We start from the raw sequence: 15815 nt of genomic DNA on the forward strand, positions 1-15815 counted from the left end.
GCAGGATGCCTGGGGGTTAATGACTGACCACAGCTGGATGCCGGGGGTTAGTGACAGACCACAGCAGGATGCCTGGGGGTTCGTGACAGACCACAGCAGTAGCAGGATGCCTGGGGGTTCGTGACAGACCACAGCAGGATGCCTGGGGGTTAGTGACAGACCACAGCAGGATGCCTGGGGGTTAGTGACAGACCACAGCAGTAGCAGGATGCCTGGGGGTTAGTGACAGACCACAGCAGGATGCCTGGGGTTAGTGACTGACCACAGCAGTAGCAGGATGCCTGGGGGTTCGTGACAGACCACAGCAGGATGCCTGGGGGTTAGTGACAGACCACAGCAAGATGCCTGGGGGTTCGTGACAGACCACAGCAGGATGCCTGGGGGTTAGTGACAGACCACAGCAGTAGCAGGATGCCTGGGGTTAGTGACAGACCACAGCAGGATGCCTGGAGGTTAGTGACAGACCACAGCAGTAGCAGGATGCCTGAGGGTTGGTGACAGACCACAGCAGGATGCCTGGGGGTTGGTGACAGACCACAGCAGGATGCCTGGGGGTTGGTGACAGACCACAGCAGTAGCAGGATGCCTGGGGTTTAGTGACAGACTACAGCAGTGGCAGGATGCCTGGGGGTTAGTGACAGACCACATCAGTAGCAGGATGCCTGGGGGTTAGTGACAGACCACAGCAGGATGCCTGGGGGTTAGTGACAGACCACAGCAGTAGCAGGATGCCTGGGGCTACTGACTGACCACAGCAGTAGCAGGATGCCTGGGGGTTCGTGAGAGACCACAGCAGGATGCCTGGGGTTAGTGACAGACCACAGCAGTAGCTGGATGCCTGGGGTTGCAGTGATGTGAAAGAATGGCGCCGGAGGGGATAACCAGAAGCCATGGAATACAAAGCAACATCCACACTGAGCTAAAGGCTAGAGCTGACGCTTTAAAGGAGCAGGACACAAATCTGGACACTTATAAGAAATCCCGCTATGCCCTCCGACGAACCATCAATCCAGCAAAGTGTCAATACTGGACTAAGATGGAATCCTACTACACCGGCATTGATGCTTGTTGGATGTGGCAGGGCTTGCAAACTATCATGGATTACAAAGGGAAACCCAGCCAAGAGCTGCCCAGTGACGCAAAACTACCAAACTAACTAAATGCCTTCTGTGCTCGCTTTGAGGCAACACTGAATCATGCATGAGAGCACAAGCTGTTCCGGACGGCCGTGTGATCATGCTCCATGTATCCGTTTCCATATCCGATGTGAGCATAATTTCAGTGTGTAATATATCATTTCTGAGTGTGAAAGTACTATGTGTCTCCCCCCAAATGGCACCCCATTCTCAAAAAGCAGTCCACTATATAGGAAATAGGGAGCCATTTGGGGCAGAGACCATATTCTATATTATCCCAGCGCTGATGAACTCTTCAATGTCTTCACATTCATCCCCATCAAGATGGAATCTGCTCAATGTCATATTAGAATGCTTCAAATGTTCCGTAGCTGAATTTAGCGTTCCCCAAGGCTCGGTGCTAAGACCCCTACCATATGTACAGCATCTCTATGGTGTGATGAGTTAAAGGACACTTCATGTCTCTATGGTGGGATGAATTAAAGGACACCTCATGTCTCTATGGTGTGATGAACTAAAGGACACTTCATGTCTCTATGGTGTGATGAATTAAAGGACACTTCATGTCTCTATGGTGTGATGAATTAAAGGACACCTCATGTCTCTATGGTGGGATGAATTAAAGGACACTTCATGTCTCTATGGTGTGATGACTTAAAGGACACTTCATGTCTCTATGGTGTGATGAATTAAAGGACACTTCATGTCTCTATGGTGTGATGAATTAAAGGACACTTCATGTCTCTATGGTGTGATGAATTAAAGGACACTTCATGTCTCTATGTGGGATGAATTAAAGGACACTTCATGTCTCTATGTGGGATGAATTAAAGGACACTTCATGTCTCTATGGTGTGATGAACTAAAGGACAGTTCATGTCTCTATGGTGTGATGAACTAAAGGACAGTTCATGTCTCTATGGTGGGATGAATTAAAGGACACTTCATGTCTCTATGGTGGGATGAATTAAAGGACAGTTCATGTCTCTATGGTGGGATGAATTAAAGGACACTTCATGTCTCTATGGTGGGATGAATTAAACGACACTTCATGTCCTGAAATATCAGAAGACCCAAGAGGATCTGTGTGTGTGTAGCTGTATCCGTGTCTCTCCTCACCTCTGATTGGCTGTCGCCCGTATATGCTGTGCAGGGCCCTCATGGCGAGCTCCTCCAGGGGGCCCACTCGCTCCGTCTCTGAGCCTATAGCTTTCACCTCAGCAGGCAAAGGGAGAGACACATCTCCCAGAGACAGAGACAGAGGCTGGGGCACCCGGTCAGACACCTGCCCTGGCAGACCACACCTGGAGAGAGACAGAGAGAGAGACAGACAGACAGGTTAGACAGACCACACCTGGAGAGAGACAGAGAGAGACAGACAGGTTAGACAGACCACACATGGAGAGAGACAGAGAGAGAGAGACAGACAGAGAGACATACAGACAGGTTAGACAGACAGACGTCAATGTCTGAGACTCAAATCCAAATTCTGCTATAATACATTAATAGACATAGATTTATCCAATTAAGAAAAAGGTCAGTAAGCAATGAAATGCTAAAGAAATGATATTCATCCACAAAGAAGCTGATGAAAGGGATGGAGATGTGTCCTTATCCGCTGCAGCCAATCACCTTGTACAGATATAAGGGTTAGGGGCTGTCCTTATCCACTGCAGCCAATCACCTTGTACAGATATAAGGGTTAGGGGCTGTCCTTACCCACTGCAGCCAATCACCTTGTACAGATATAAGGGTTAGGGGCTGTCCTTATCCGCTGCAGCCAATCACCTTGTACAGATATAAGGGTTAGGGGCTGTCCTTATCCGCTGCAGCCAATCACCTTGTACAGATATAAGGGTTAGGGGCTGTCCTTATCCACTGCAGCTAATCACCTTGTACAGATATAAGGGTTAGGGGCTGTCCTTATCCACTGCAGCCAATCACCTTGTACAGATATAAGGGTTAGGGGCTGTCCTTATCCACTGCAGCCAATCACCTTGTACAGATATAAGGGTTAGGGGCTGTCCTTATCCGCTGCAGCCAATCACCTTGTACAGATATAAGGGTTAGGGGCTGTCCTTATCCACTGCAGCCAATCACCTTGTACAGATATAAGGGTTAGGGGCTGTCCTTACCCACTGCAGCCAATCACCTTGTACAGATATAAGGGTTAGGGGCTGTCCTTACCCACTGCAGCCAATCACCTTGTACAGATATAAGGGTTAGGGGCTGTCCTTATCCACTGCAGCCAATCACCTTGTACAGATATAAGGGTTAGGGGCTGTCCTTATCCGCTGCAGCCAATCACCTTGTACAGATATAAGGGTTAGGGGCTGTCCTTACCCACTGCAGCCAATCACCTTGTACAGATATAAGGGTTAGGGGCTGTCCTTATCCACTGCAGCCAATCACCGTGTACAGATATAAGGGTTAGGGGCTGTCCTTACCCGCTGCAGCCAATCACCTTGTACAGATATAAGGGTTAGGGGCTGTCCTTATCCACTGCAGCCAATCACCTTGTACAGATATAAGGGTTAGGGGCTGTCCTTATCCACTGCAGCCAATCACCTTGTACAGATATAAGGGTTAGGGGCTGTCCTTATCCACTGCAGCCAATCACCTTGTACAGATATAAGGGTTAGGGGCTGTCCTTATCCGCTGCAGCCAATCACCTTGTACAGATATAAGGGTTAGGGGCTGTCCTTATCCACTGCAGCCAATCACCTTGTACAGATAACAATATTATCAGATATAAGGGTTAGGGGCTGTCCTTACCCGCTGCAGCCAATCACCTTGTTGTACAGGTATGAAGGAAGGCCTTTGAGGTGGACGTTGTTGTCAACAAACACAAACTGCAGCTCTCTGGAACGACCCAAATCTGGAACACACCCCCACAATATTATCAGTCACCCCCACAATATTATCAGACAGGCACCCCCACAATATTATCAGACAGTCACCCCCCACAATATTATCAGACAGTCACCCCCACAATATTATCAGACAGTCACCCCCACAATATTATCAGACAGTCACCCCCACAATATTATCAGACAGGAACATCTATCATTATCAGACAGTCACATCTATCAGACAGTCACATCTATCAGACAGTCACATCTATCAGACAGGCACATCTATCAGAGAGGCACATCTATCAAACAGTCACATCTATCATTATCAGACAGGCACATCTATCATTATCAGACAGTCACATCTATCAGACAGTCACATCTATCAGACAGGCACATCAGAGAGGCACATCTATCAGACAGGCACATCTATCATTATCAGACAGTCACATCTATCAGACAGGCACATCTATCAGACAGGCACATCTATCAGACAGGCACATCTATCAGACAGGCACATCTATCAGACAGGCACATCTACCATTTATCAGACAGGCACATCTATCAGACAGGCACATCTATCATCTATCAGACAGGCACAACTATCAGACAGGCACATCTATCATCTATCAGACAGGCACATCTATCAGACAGGCACATCTATCAGACAGGCACATCTATCAGACAGGCACATCTATCAGACAGGCACATCTATCATCTATCAGACAGGCCTCTGTAATCCCTGACTGGTCTAACTACTACAGTGGCACATGGTAGGGCCATGGGAGAGCCACGCGCCCCTACACCTGAGCTAAGACTAGCCCAGTAAAACACACAGCCTCCCTGGCTGGCTGCCCATACCTCCCTGGCTGGCTGGCTGCCCATACCTCCCTGGCTGGCTGCCCATACCTCCCTGGCTAGCTGGCTGCCCATACCTCCCTGGCTGGCTGGCTTCCCATACCTCCCTGGCTGGCTGGCTGCCCATACCTCCCTGGCTGGCTGGCTGCCCATAGCTCCCTGGCTGGCTGTCTGCCCATAGCTCCCTGGCTGTCTGTCTGCCCATACCCCCCTGGCTGGCTGTCTGCCCATACCTCCCTGGCTGGCTGTCTGCCCATACCCCCCTGGCTGGCTGTCTGCCCATACCCCCCTGGCTGGCTGTCTGCCCATACCCCCCTGGCTGGCTGTCTGCCCATACCTCCCTGGCTGGCTGGCTGATGACTGAGCTCTGGCCAAGCAAAACATACAGTGTGAGCAGGTGGGTCTGGACAGGGGTGATGTTGTGGATGTTTGTCTGGAGATAGGGCTGTGGGCAGGTGGGTCTGGACAGGGGTGATGTTGTGGATGTTTGTCTGGAGATAGAGCTGTGGGTAGGTGGGTCTGGACAGGGGTGATGTTGTGGATGTTTGTCTGGAGATAGAGCTGTGGGTAGGTGGGTCTGGACAGGGGTGATGTTGTGGATGTTTGTCTGGAGATAGGGCTGTGGGCAGGTGGGTCTGGACAGGGGTGATGTTGTGGATGTTTGTCTGGAGATAGGGCTGTGGGCAGGTGGGTCTGGACAGGGGTGATGTTGTGGATGTTTGTCTGGAGATAGGGCTGTGGGCAGGTGGGTCTGGACAGGGGTGATGTTGTGGATGTTTGTCTGGAGATAGAGCTGTGGGCAGGTGGGTCTGGACAGGGGTGATGTTGTGGATGTTTGTCTGTGTCTGTATGTTGTTATTTGTATGTGGATGTTTTGTATTGTTAAAACTGGATACTATATAATCGGTTACTTTTGATTTCCAATAGGGAAAACAGTCTAATATAGGATTCTGATGAGGTGATACAACATCCAATAGGAATGTGAGAATCATATAGGGTCCAATAGGATTCTGATAGAGGTGATACAACATCCAATAGGAATGTGAGAATCATATAGGGTCCAATAGGATTCTGATAGATGTGATACAACATCCAATAGGAATGTGAGAATCATATAGGGTCCAATAGGATTCTGATAGATGTGATACAACATCCAATAGTAATGTGAGAATTATATAGGGTCCAATAGGATTCTGATAGAGGTGATACAACATCCAATAGGAATGTGAGAATCATATAGGGTCCAATAGGATTCTGATAGAGGTGATACAACATCCAATAGGAATGTGAGAATTATATAGGGTCCAATAGGATTCTGATAGAGGTGATACAACATCCAATAGGAATGTGAGAATCATATAGGGTCCAATAGGATTCTGATAACCTAGGGGTAGAGAGGTGAGTTGGTTAACAGCCATACTGAGCTGGTTGAGGCTGTGGTGAACTCTGACCCCATACTAACCTAGGGGTAGAGAGGTGAGTTGGTTAACAGCCATACTGAGCTGGTTGAGGCTGTGGTGAACTCTGACCCCATACTAACCTAGGGGTAGAGAGGTGAGTTGGTTAACAGCCATACTGAGCTGGTTGAGGCTGTGGTGAACTCTGACCCCATACTAACCTAGGGGTAGAGAGGTGAGTTGGTTAACAGCCATTCTGAGCTGGTTGAGGCTGTGGTGAACTCTGACCCCATACTAACCTAGGGGTAGAGAGGTGAGTTGGTTAACAGCCATACTGAGCTGGTTGAGGCTGTGGTGAACTCTGACCCCATACTAACCTAGGGGTAAGAGAGGTGAGTTGGTTAGCAGCCATACTGAGCTGGTTGAGGCTGTGGTGAACTCTGACCCCATACTAACCTAGGGGTAGAGAGGTGAGTTGGTTAACAGCCATACTGAGCTGGTTGAGGCTGTGGTGAACTCTGACCCCATACTAACCTAGGGGTAGAGAGGTGAGTTGGTTAGCAGCCATACTGAGCTCGTTGAGGCTGTGGAGCTGGCAGAGCTGTCTGGGGAAACTGGTCAGGTTGTTCCTGTCAGCAGTGAGACACTGGAGAGACAGACACTGGTGCAGCCGCTCTGGGAGACACACCAACACATTCCTACTGACATCCAGGGTCTCTAGGTCACACAGGGCTCCAATCTCTGTGTGAGAGAGAAATGAAAGAGGTCACATAGGGCTCCAATCTCAGTTAGGAGACAGAGAGAGAGAGAGAGAGAGAGAGAGAGAGAGAGAGAGAGAGAGAGAGACAGAGAGAGACACAGAGAGAGAGAGAGACACACAGAGATGTTCATTATCTATGCATAGTCAATTTACCCCTACCTACATGTGCAAATGACCTCAAACTGTACCCCCGCACATTTACTCGGTACCGGTACCCCCTGTATATAGCCTCCACATTGACTCTGTACCGGTACCCCCTGTATATAGCCTCCACATTGACTCTGTACCGGTACCCCCTGTTTATAGCCTCCACATTAACTCTGTACCGGTACCCCCTGTATATAGCCTCCACATTAACTCTGTACCGGTACCCCCTGTATATAGTCTCCACATTGACTCTGTACCGATACCCCCTGTATATAGCTTCCACATTGACTCTGTACCAGTACCCCCTGTATATAGCCTCCACATTGACTCTGTACCGGTACCCCCTGTATATAGCCTCCACATTGACTCTGTACCGGTACCCCCTGTATATAGCCTCCACATTGACTCTGTACCGGTACCAACTGTATATAGCCTCCACATTGACTCTGTACCGGTACCCCCTGTTTATAGCCTCCACATTAACTCTGTACCGGTACCCCCTGTATATAGCCTCCACATTGACTCTGTACCGGTACCACCTGTATATAGCCTCCACATTGACTATGTACCAGTACCCCCTGTATATAGCCTCCACATTGACTCTGTACCAGTACCCCCTGTATATAGCCTCCACATTGACTCTGTACCGGTACCCCCTGTATATAGCCTCCACATTGACTCTGTACCGGTACCCCCTGTATATAGCCTCCACATTGACTCTGTACCAGTACCCCCTGTATATAGCCTCCACATTGACTATGTACCAGTACCCCCTGTATATAGCCTCCACATTGACTCTGTACCAGTACCCCCTGTATATAGCCTCCATATTGACTCTGTACCGGTACCAACTGTATATAGCCTCCACATTGACTCTGTACCGGTACCCCCTGTATATAGCCTCCATATTGACTCTGTACCGGTACCAACTGTATATAGCCTCCACATTGACTCTGTACCGGTACCCCCTGTATATAGCCTCCATATTGACTCTGTACCGGTACCCCCTGTATATAGCCTCCATATTGACTCTGTACCGGTACCCCCTGTATATAGCCTCCACATTGACTATGTACCAGTACCCCCTGTATATAGCCTCCACATTGACTCTGTACCAGTACCCCCTGTATATAGCCTCCATATTGACTCTGTACCGGTACCAACTGTATATAGCCTCCACATTGACTCTGTACCGGTACCCCCTGTATATAGCCTCCATATTGACTCTGTACCGGTACCAACTGTATATAGCCTCCACATTGACTCTGTACCGGTACCCCCTGTATATAGCCTCCATATTGACTCTGTACCGGTACCCCCTGTATATAGCCTCCACATTGACTCTGTACCGGTACCCCCTGTATATAGCCTCCACACTGACTCTGTACCGGTACCCCTGTATATAGCCTCCACATTGACTCTGTACCGGTACCAACTGTATATAGCCTCCACATTGACTCTGTACCGGTACCCCCTGTATATAGCCTCCACATTGACTCTGTACCGGTACCAACTGTATATAGCCTCCACATTGACTCTGTACCGGTACCCCCTGTATATAGCCTCCATATTGACTCTGTACCGGTACCAACTGTATATAGCCTCCACATTGACTCTGTACCGGTACCCCCTGTATATAGCCTCCATATTGACTCTGTACTGGTACCAACTGTATATAGCCTCCACATTGACTCTGTACCAGTACCCCCTGTATATAGCCTCCACATTGACTATGTACCAGTACCCCCTGTATATAGCCTCCACATTGACTCTGTACCAGTACCCCCTGTATATAGCCTCCATATTGACTCTGTACCGGTACCAACTGTATATAGCCTCCACATTGACTCTGTACCGGTACCCCCTGTATATAGCCTCCATATTGACTCTGTACCGGTACCAACTGTATATAGCCTCCACATTGACTCTGTACCGGTACCCCCTGTATATAGCCTCCATATTGACTCTGTACCGGTACCCCCTGTATATAGCCTCCATATTGACTCTGTACCGGTACCCCCTGTATATAGCCTCCACATTGACTCTGTACCGGTACCAACTGTATATAGCCTCCACATTGACTCTGTACCGGTACCCCCTGTATATAGCCTCCATATTGACTCTGTACCGGTACCAACTGTATATAGCCTCCACATTGACTCTGTACCGGTACCCCCTGTATATAGCCTCCACATTGACTCTGTACCGGTACCCCCTGTATATAGCCTCCACATTGACTCTGTACCGATACCAACTGTATATAGTCTCCATATTGACTCTGTACCGGTACCCCCTGTTTATAGCCTCCACATTGACTCTGTACCGGTACCCCCTGTATATAGCCTCCACATTGACTCTGTACCAGTACCCCCTGTTTATAGCCTCCACATTGACTCTGTACCAGTACCCCCTGTTTATAGCCTCCACATTGACTCTGTACTGGTACCAACTGTATATAGCCTCCACATTGACTCTGTACCGGTACCCCCTGTATATAGCCTCCACATTGACTCTGTACCGGTACCCCCTGTATATAGCCTCCACATTAACTCTGTACCGGTACCCCCTGTATATAGCCTTGTTATTTTATTGTTACTCAAATTATTTTTTTTACGTTTGTTTATTTAGTAAATATTTTCTTAACTTGTATTTTTCTTAAACTGCATTGTTGGTTAAGGGCTTGTGATACAACACCTGCCGTATTCAGCGCATGTGACAAATACAACGTGATTAGTATGGCTGACCCTGTAAAACACCACTTCACTGACTCTTTCAGGTGTATGTGACAAAACATTTTTATTGTTACATCCAGTTTCAACTGTTCTGCAGTCTTACCTGGAGGCAGGTATTTCAGCTGGTTGTGGGTCAGTCTTACCTGGAGGCAGGTATTTCAGCTGGTTGTTGGTCAGTCTTACCTGGAGGCAGGTATTTCAGCTGGTTGTTGGTCAGTCTTACCTGGAGGCAGGTATTTAAACTGGTTGTTGGTCAGTCTTACCTGGAGGCAGGTATTTCAGCTGGTTGTTGGCCAGTCTTACCTGGAGGCAGGTATTTCAGCTGGTTGTTGGTCAGTCTTACCTGGAGGCAGGTATTTCAGCTGGTTGTTGGTCAGTCTTACCTGGAGGCAGGTATTTCAGCTGGTTGTTGGTCAGTCTTACCTGGAGGCAGGTATTTCAGCTGGTTGTTGGTCAGTCTTACCTGGAGGCAGGTATTTCAGCTGGTTGTTGGTCAGTCTTACCTGGAGGCAGGTATTTCAGCTGGTTGTTGGTCAGTCTTACCTGGAGGCAGGTATTTCAGCTGGTTGTTGGTCAGTCTTACCTGGAGGCAGGTATTTCAGCTGGTTGTTGGCAAGTTTCAGGTGTCGTAAGGACCTCAGCTTGCCGATCTCTGGACAGATGACTTGCAGAGCGTTGTCACTCAGGTCTAAAGACTGCAGCCTGGACAGGTTACCTATAGCTGAGGACAGGAAGGTTACCTATAGCTGAGGACAGGACAGGTTACCTATAGCTGAGGACAGGTTACCACCTCTAGCTGAGGACAGGTTACCACCTCTAGCTGAGGACAAGACAGGTTACCTCTAGCTGAGGACAAGACAGGTTACCTCTAGCTGAGGACAAGACAGGTTACCTCTAGCTGAGGACAAGACAGGTTACCTCTAGCTGAGGACAAGACAGGTTACCTCTAGCTGAGGACAAGACAGGTTACCTCTAGCTGAGGACAGGTTACCTCTAGCTGAGGACAGGTTACCTCTAGCTGAGGACAGGTTACCTCTAGCTGAGGACAGGTAACCTCTAGCTGAGGACAGGTTACCTCTAGCTGAGGACAGGTTACCTCTAGCTGAGGACAGGTTACCTCTAGCTGAGGACAGGTTACCTATAGCTGAGGACAGGTTACCTATAGCTGAGGACAGCTTACTTATAGCTGAGGACAGCTTACCTATAGCTGAGGACAGCTTACCTATAGCTGAGGACAGGTTACCTATAGCTGAGGACAGCTTACCTATAGCTGAGGACAGCTTACCTATAGCTGAGGACAGCTTACCTATAGCTGAGGACAGGCATCTTAAAGGTGATGTTTACACTACCATACTATATAAGATAGAACCTCCTCAATGGTAACCGGTTATCAGTAACTCAGAAAACATTATACAGTCAGATATTTGGCTTCAATACAACTGTTTGTTTACTGTGTAAACCTTCAAATGACAACACTGGTTGGAAAACCTGTATGTGTATTTATTATGGATCCCCATTAGTTCCTGTTGCCAAGGCAGCAAATACTCTTCCTGGGGTTTATTATGGATCTTCATTATTTCCTGCCAAGGCAGCAGATACTCTTCCTGGGGATTATTGTGGATCCCCACTAGTTCCTGCCAAGGCAGCAGCTACTCTTCCTGGGGTTTATTATGGATCCCCATTAGTTCCTGCCAAGGCAGCAGCTACTCTTCCTGGGGTTTATTATGGATCCCCATTAGTTCCTGCCAAGGCAGCAGCTACTCTTCCTGGGGTTTATTATGGATCCCCATTAGTTCCTGTCAAGGCAGCAGCTACTCTTCCTGGGGTTTATTATGGATCCCCATTAGTTCCTGTTGCCAAGGCAGCAGCTACTCTTCCTGGGGTTTATTATGGATCCCCATTAGTTCCTGCCAAGGCAGCAGATACTCTTCCTGGGGATTATTGTGGATCCCCACTAGTTCCTGCCAAGGCAGCAGCTACTCTTCCTGGGGTTTATTATGGATCCCCATTAGTTCCTGCCAAGGCAGCAGCTACTCTTCCTGGGGTTTATTATGGATCCCCATTAGTTCCTGCCAAGGCAGCAGCTACTCTTCCTGGGGTTTATTATGGATCAACATTAGTTCCTTCCAAGGCAGCAGCTACTCTTCCTGGGGTTTATTATGGATCCCCATTAGTTCCTGCCAAGGCAGCAGCTACTCTTCCTGGGGTTTATTATGGTTCCCCATTAGTTCCTGCCAAGGCAGCAGCTACTCTTCCTGGGGTTTATTATGGGTCCCCATTAGTTCCTGCCAAGGCAGCAGCTACTCTTCCTGGGGTTTATTATGGATCCCCATTAGTTCCTGCCAAGGTAGCAGCTACTCTTCCTGGGGTTTATTATGGGTCCCCATTAGTTCCTGCCAAGGCAGCAGCTACTCTTCCTGGGGTTTATTATGGATCCCCATTAGTTCCTGCCAAGGCAGCAGCTACTCTTCCTGGGGTTTATTATGGATCCCCATTAGTTCCTGCCAAGGCAGCAGCTACTCTTCCTGGGGTTTATTATGGATCCCCATTAGTTCCTGCCAAGGCAGCAGCTACTCTTCCTTTGGTCCAGCAAAATTAAGGCTTAAATTGCTTTTATTTTTTTAAACCTTACATTTCACAACACATTAAGTGTGTTCCCTTGGACCACTCCTCTACTACAACATATCTAAAATACAAAATCTGTGTGTACGTGTGTGTATAGTGCCTATGTTTTGGTGTGTTTGTATGCACATGTCTGTGCCTGTGTTTGTGTTGCTTCACAGTCCCTGCTGTTCAATAAGGTGCATTGTTTTATATGATTCTACTGCTGCATCAGTTACTTGATGTGGAATAGAGTTCCATGTAGTCATGGCTCTATGTAGTACTGTGGAATAGAGTTCCATGTAGTCATGGCTCTATGTAGTACTGTGGAATAGAGTTCCATGTAGTCATGGCTCTATGTAGTACTGTGGAATAGAGTTCCATGTAGTCATGGCTCTATGTTGTACTGTGGAATAGAGTTCCATGTAGTCATGGCTCTATGTAGTACTGACAAGGTGTTGAATGTAAGTAACTCAGTATAATAGTATCAGCCTCTACTAAATGACTGAAGATCATTGAGAAATCACCTTCAGGAACACAGGTTATATTGTTGGAATGCAGATACCTTGAAGAGACAAAGAGCAATGACACTTTAAAAGATTGACAAGTGTCAACAAGTAAAAAGTACCAAACATGTGAAAGACCACAACGGTTGATTACTTTCCCAGAATATAATGCATCTGTAACTGTAGTGCCATCTAGTGGACGCATGCAAACTGCTGGTCCAACAGTTCCTATGCATTCCTGCCCGATGTCTTTCCTACAGTAAGAAAATATGCTTTTATACACTTGGAGCTCTATTAAGTTGGGGCACTTCTATACTCACAGATCTATTAAATAGGGGCGCTTCTATACTTACAGATCTATTAAATAGGGGAGCTTCTATACTTACAGCTCTATTAAGTTGGGGAGCTTCTATACTTACAGCTCTATTAAGTTGGGGAGCTTCTATACTTACAGCTCTATTAGGTTGGGGAGCTTCTATACTTACAGCTCTATTAAGTTGGGGAGCTTCTATACTTACAGCTCTATTAAGTTGGGGAGCTTCTATAATTACAGATCTATTAAGTTGGGGAGCTTCTATAATTACAGATCTATTAAATAGGGGAGCTTCTATACTTACAGCTCTATTAAGTTGGGGAGCTTCTATACTTACAGCTCTATTAAATAGGGGAGCTTCTATACTTACAGCTCTATTAAGTTGGGGAGCTTCTGTGCTAGATTATCCGGCTGCAGAAAGGAGAGAAAGCATATTTTTAGAACACAGACCACAATGCAAATTATAGAAAACTGGCATCACTAAGAGCCAGGCTACAGAATGAGAGTTACCACACATAAATACTGGATCTAAACTATGCCGGACAGACACCTAGCTCTGGTCCAAGGTGTTACGTAACAGCCTGGTCCAGAGACCACACCAGTCCGTACCAGCGTGGTGAGAGAGTTCTGGACCAGAGACCCCACCAGTCCGTACCAGCGTGGTGAGAGAGTTCCTCTTCATATAAAGCCTCTGTAGGAACTGTAGTCCTTCATCTTTCAGCAGCTCGACCGGAAAGTTGTTCAGGTTCCTGTAGTTGAGGAACAGGTTGAATCAAGGCTAGCACATATAACTTACATTTAACACATAGTAACATGCCTTAATAAAACACACCTGTAGTTGAGGAACAGGTTCTTGTGACGCTCCTGCTTGGCCATGCAGATCGCCTCCTGCAGCTCAGACGCCATGGCAACAAGGAAGCACCGTCACTTCCTGTACCTTTCCTGGTCTTCTATCTGAACCACCGCTACACCTTAAAGAGGAAAATAAACAGGAAAACAACGCAGAGATGTTCCCATAATCAGACTGGGACCACGATGCATTGGCAAAGTATAACGCCTACGTGTGCAATAGTTAGATACAATAAAACAATGTTTTATTCATAAATCAGACATACAGCTTGGTTGAATGTCCAAAACATACCTTAGGAAAGATGCTAGCTAGCTAGTAACGTTAGCTAGTTCTACCAGCAGTATCTTCGGTCCTACTGTACTGTTACTTGCGAGCTAACGTTAGCATAACAGTAACGTTGTTATATGCCATGCAGAGCAAGCTAACGTTAGCTGCGAGCACTTGGGTCTTCCTTGGCAATGTGTGCAAAACAAACAGTTAACTTATGTAACTAGCTAGCTAGCCATGTATGGACAATTAAAACCAACATTATCAAACGTTTCAAAACAGTAGCTGGCTTCTTTGAAAGCACATCTCCAAGTGAACTGCTTATTCATGTCAAACTGTTAGCTTAGCTACTTCCTTTACCTTCTTGCAGAAGCAATGTTTGTAAAGCCTAACGTCCCTGTGGGCACGTCTTGATATTTTATCAACAGACGTAAAAGTCAACGGCGACGTCATTGACTGGAGCCCGGATATGAGTTGTTTGCCGGTTGTTGTAGTTTTTGAGGCATCGTAACGATTCTAGCTTTAGCGACACGGGGGCGCTCTTCCCCCAGAACCAAATGCACCATACATCAGTATCTTTGAGTATCTCTGGATCGTCTCAGAACATGTATAGTGGCATACTGAATTAAGCATATCAGGTACAGCAAGAGTTCCCAAACTTTTTCACTCAGGCCCCCCTTCCAGCATTGGGGAACATCCTTTTGCTTATAATATACACTACCGGTCAAAAGTTTTAAAACACCTCTTAATTCAAGGGTTTTTCTTATTTTTACTTTTTGTAGAATAATAGTGAAGACATCAAAACTATGAAATAACACATGGAATCATGTAGTAAACAAAAGTTTGACACAAATCAAAAAGTATTTTATATTTTAGTTTCTTCAAATAGCAAACCTTTGCCTGGATGACAGCTTTGCCCACTCTTGGCATTCTCTCAACCAGCTTCATAAAGTAGTCGCCTGGAATGCATTTAAATTAACAGCTGTGACTTTCAGTTATTTTTGTAATTGTTTTCCTTAATGTGTTTGAGCCAATCAGTTGTGTGTTTGAGCCAATCAGTTGTGTTGTGACAAGGTAGGGTTGGTATACAGAAGATAGCCCTATTTGGTAAAAGACCAAGTCCATATTATGGCAAGAACAGCTCAAATAAGCAAAGAGAAACGACAGTCCATCATTACTTTAAGACATGAAGGTCAGTCAATACAGAACATTTCAAGAACATTGAACGTTTCTTCAAGTGCAGTTGCAAAAACCATCATTCAATATGATGAAACTGTCTCTCATGAGGACCGCCACAGGAATGGAAGACCCAGAGTTACCTCTACTGCAGGGGATACGTTCATTAGAGTTACCAGCCTCAGAAATCGCAGCCAAATAAATGCTTCACTGATTCAAG

At 46.9% G+C, this 15815-nt stretch overlaps 1 protein-coding gene across 9 annotated transcripts in view; it reads right to left on the minus strand.

Annotated features, from left to right (window-relative positions):
• The window catches only part of LOC110514501 (leucine-rich repeat-containing protein 28), a 44222-nt gene extending 29106 nt beyond the window's left edge, over positions 1 to 15116 (minus strand). For 3 of the 9 annotated variants that reach the window (XR_005039700.1, XR_005039701.1, XM_036963675.1), the window contains exons 1-9: positions 14444 to 14784; positions 14135 to 14273; positions 13958 to 14051; positions 13673 to 13713; positions 13011 to 13048; positions 10466 to 10603; positions 6778 to 6984; positions 3912 to 4014; positions 2256 to 2440 (exon numbers count right to left, since the gene is read on the minus strand). Coding sequence is in view for 7 of the 9 variants with exons in the window: in XM_036963675.1 (XP_036819570.1) it covers positions 2256 to 2440; positions 3912 to 4014; positions 6778 to 6984; positions 10466 to 10603; positions 13011 to 13048; positions 13673 to 13713; positions 13958 to 14051; positions 14135 to 14208 (880 nt within the window). In the remaining 2 variants the exon portion in view is untranslated. Of the gene's footprint in view, positions 1 to 2255; positions 2441 to 3911; positions 4015 to 6777; positions 6985 to 9985; positions 10121 to 10145; positions 10422 to 10465; positions 10604 to 13010; positions 13049 to 13375; positions 13419 to 13672; positions 13714 to 13957; positions 14052 to 14134; positions 14274 to 14443 lie in introns of those variants that run through there. The other 6 variants (XM_036963676.1, XM_036963677.1, XM_036963678.1 and 3 more) reach the window with 6 other exon arrangements.
• Positions 15117 to 15815: the final 699 nt, after the last annotated feature.

This window comes from Oncorhynchus mykiss, chromosome 26 (genome assembly GCF_013265735.2).
Source record: "Oncorhynchus mykiss isolate Arlee chromosome 26, USDA_OmykA_1.1, whole genome shotgun sequence".
Classification (NCBI taxonomy): Eukaryota; Metazoa; Chordata; class Actinopteri; order Salmoniformes; family Salmonidae; genus Oncorhynchus; species Oncorhynchus mykiss.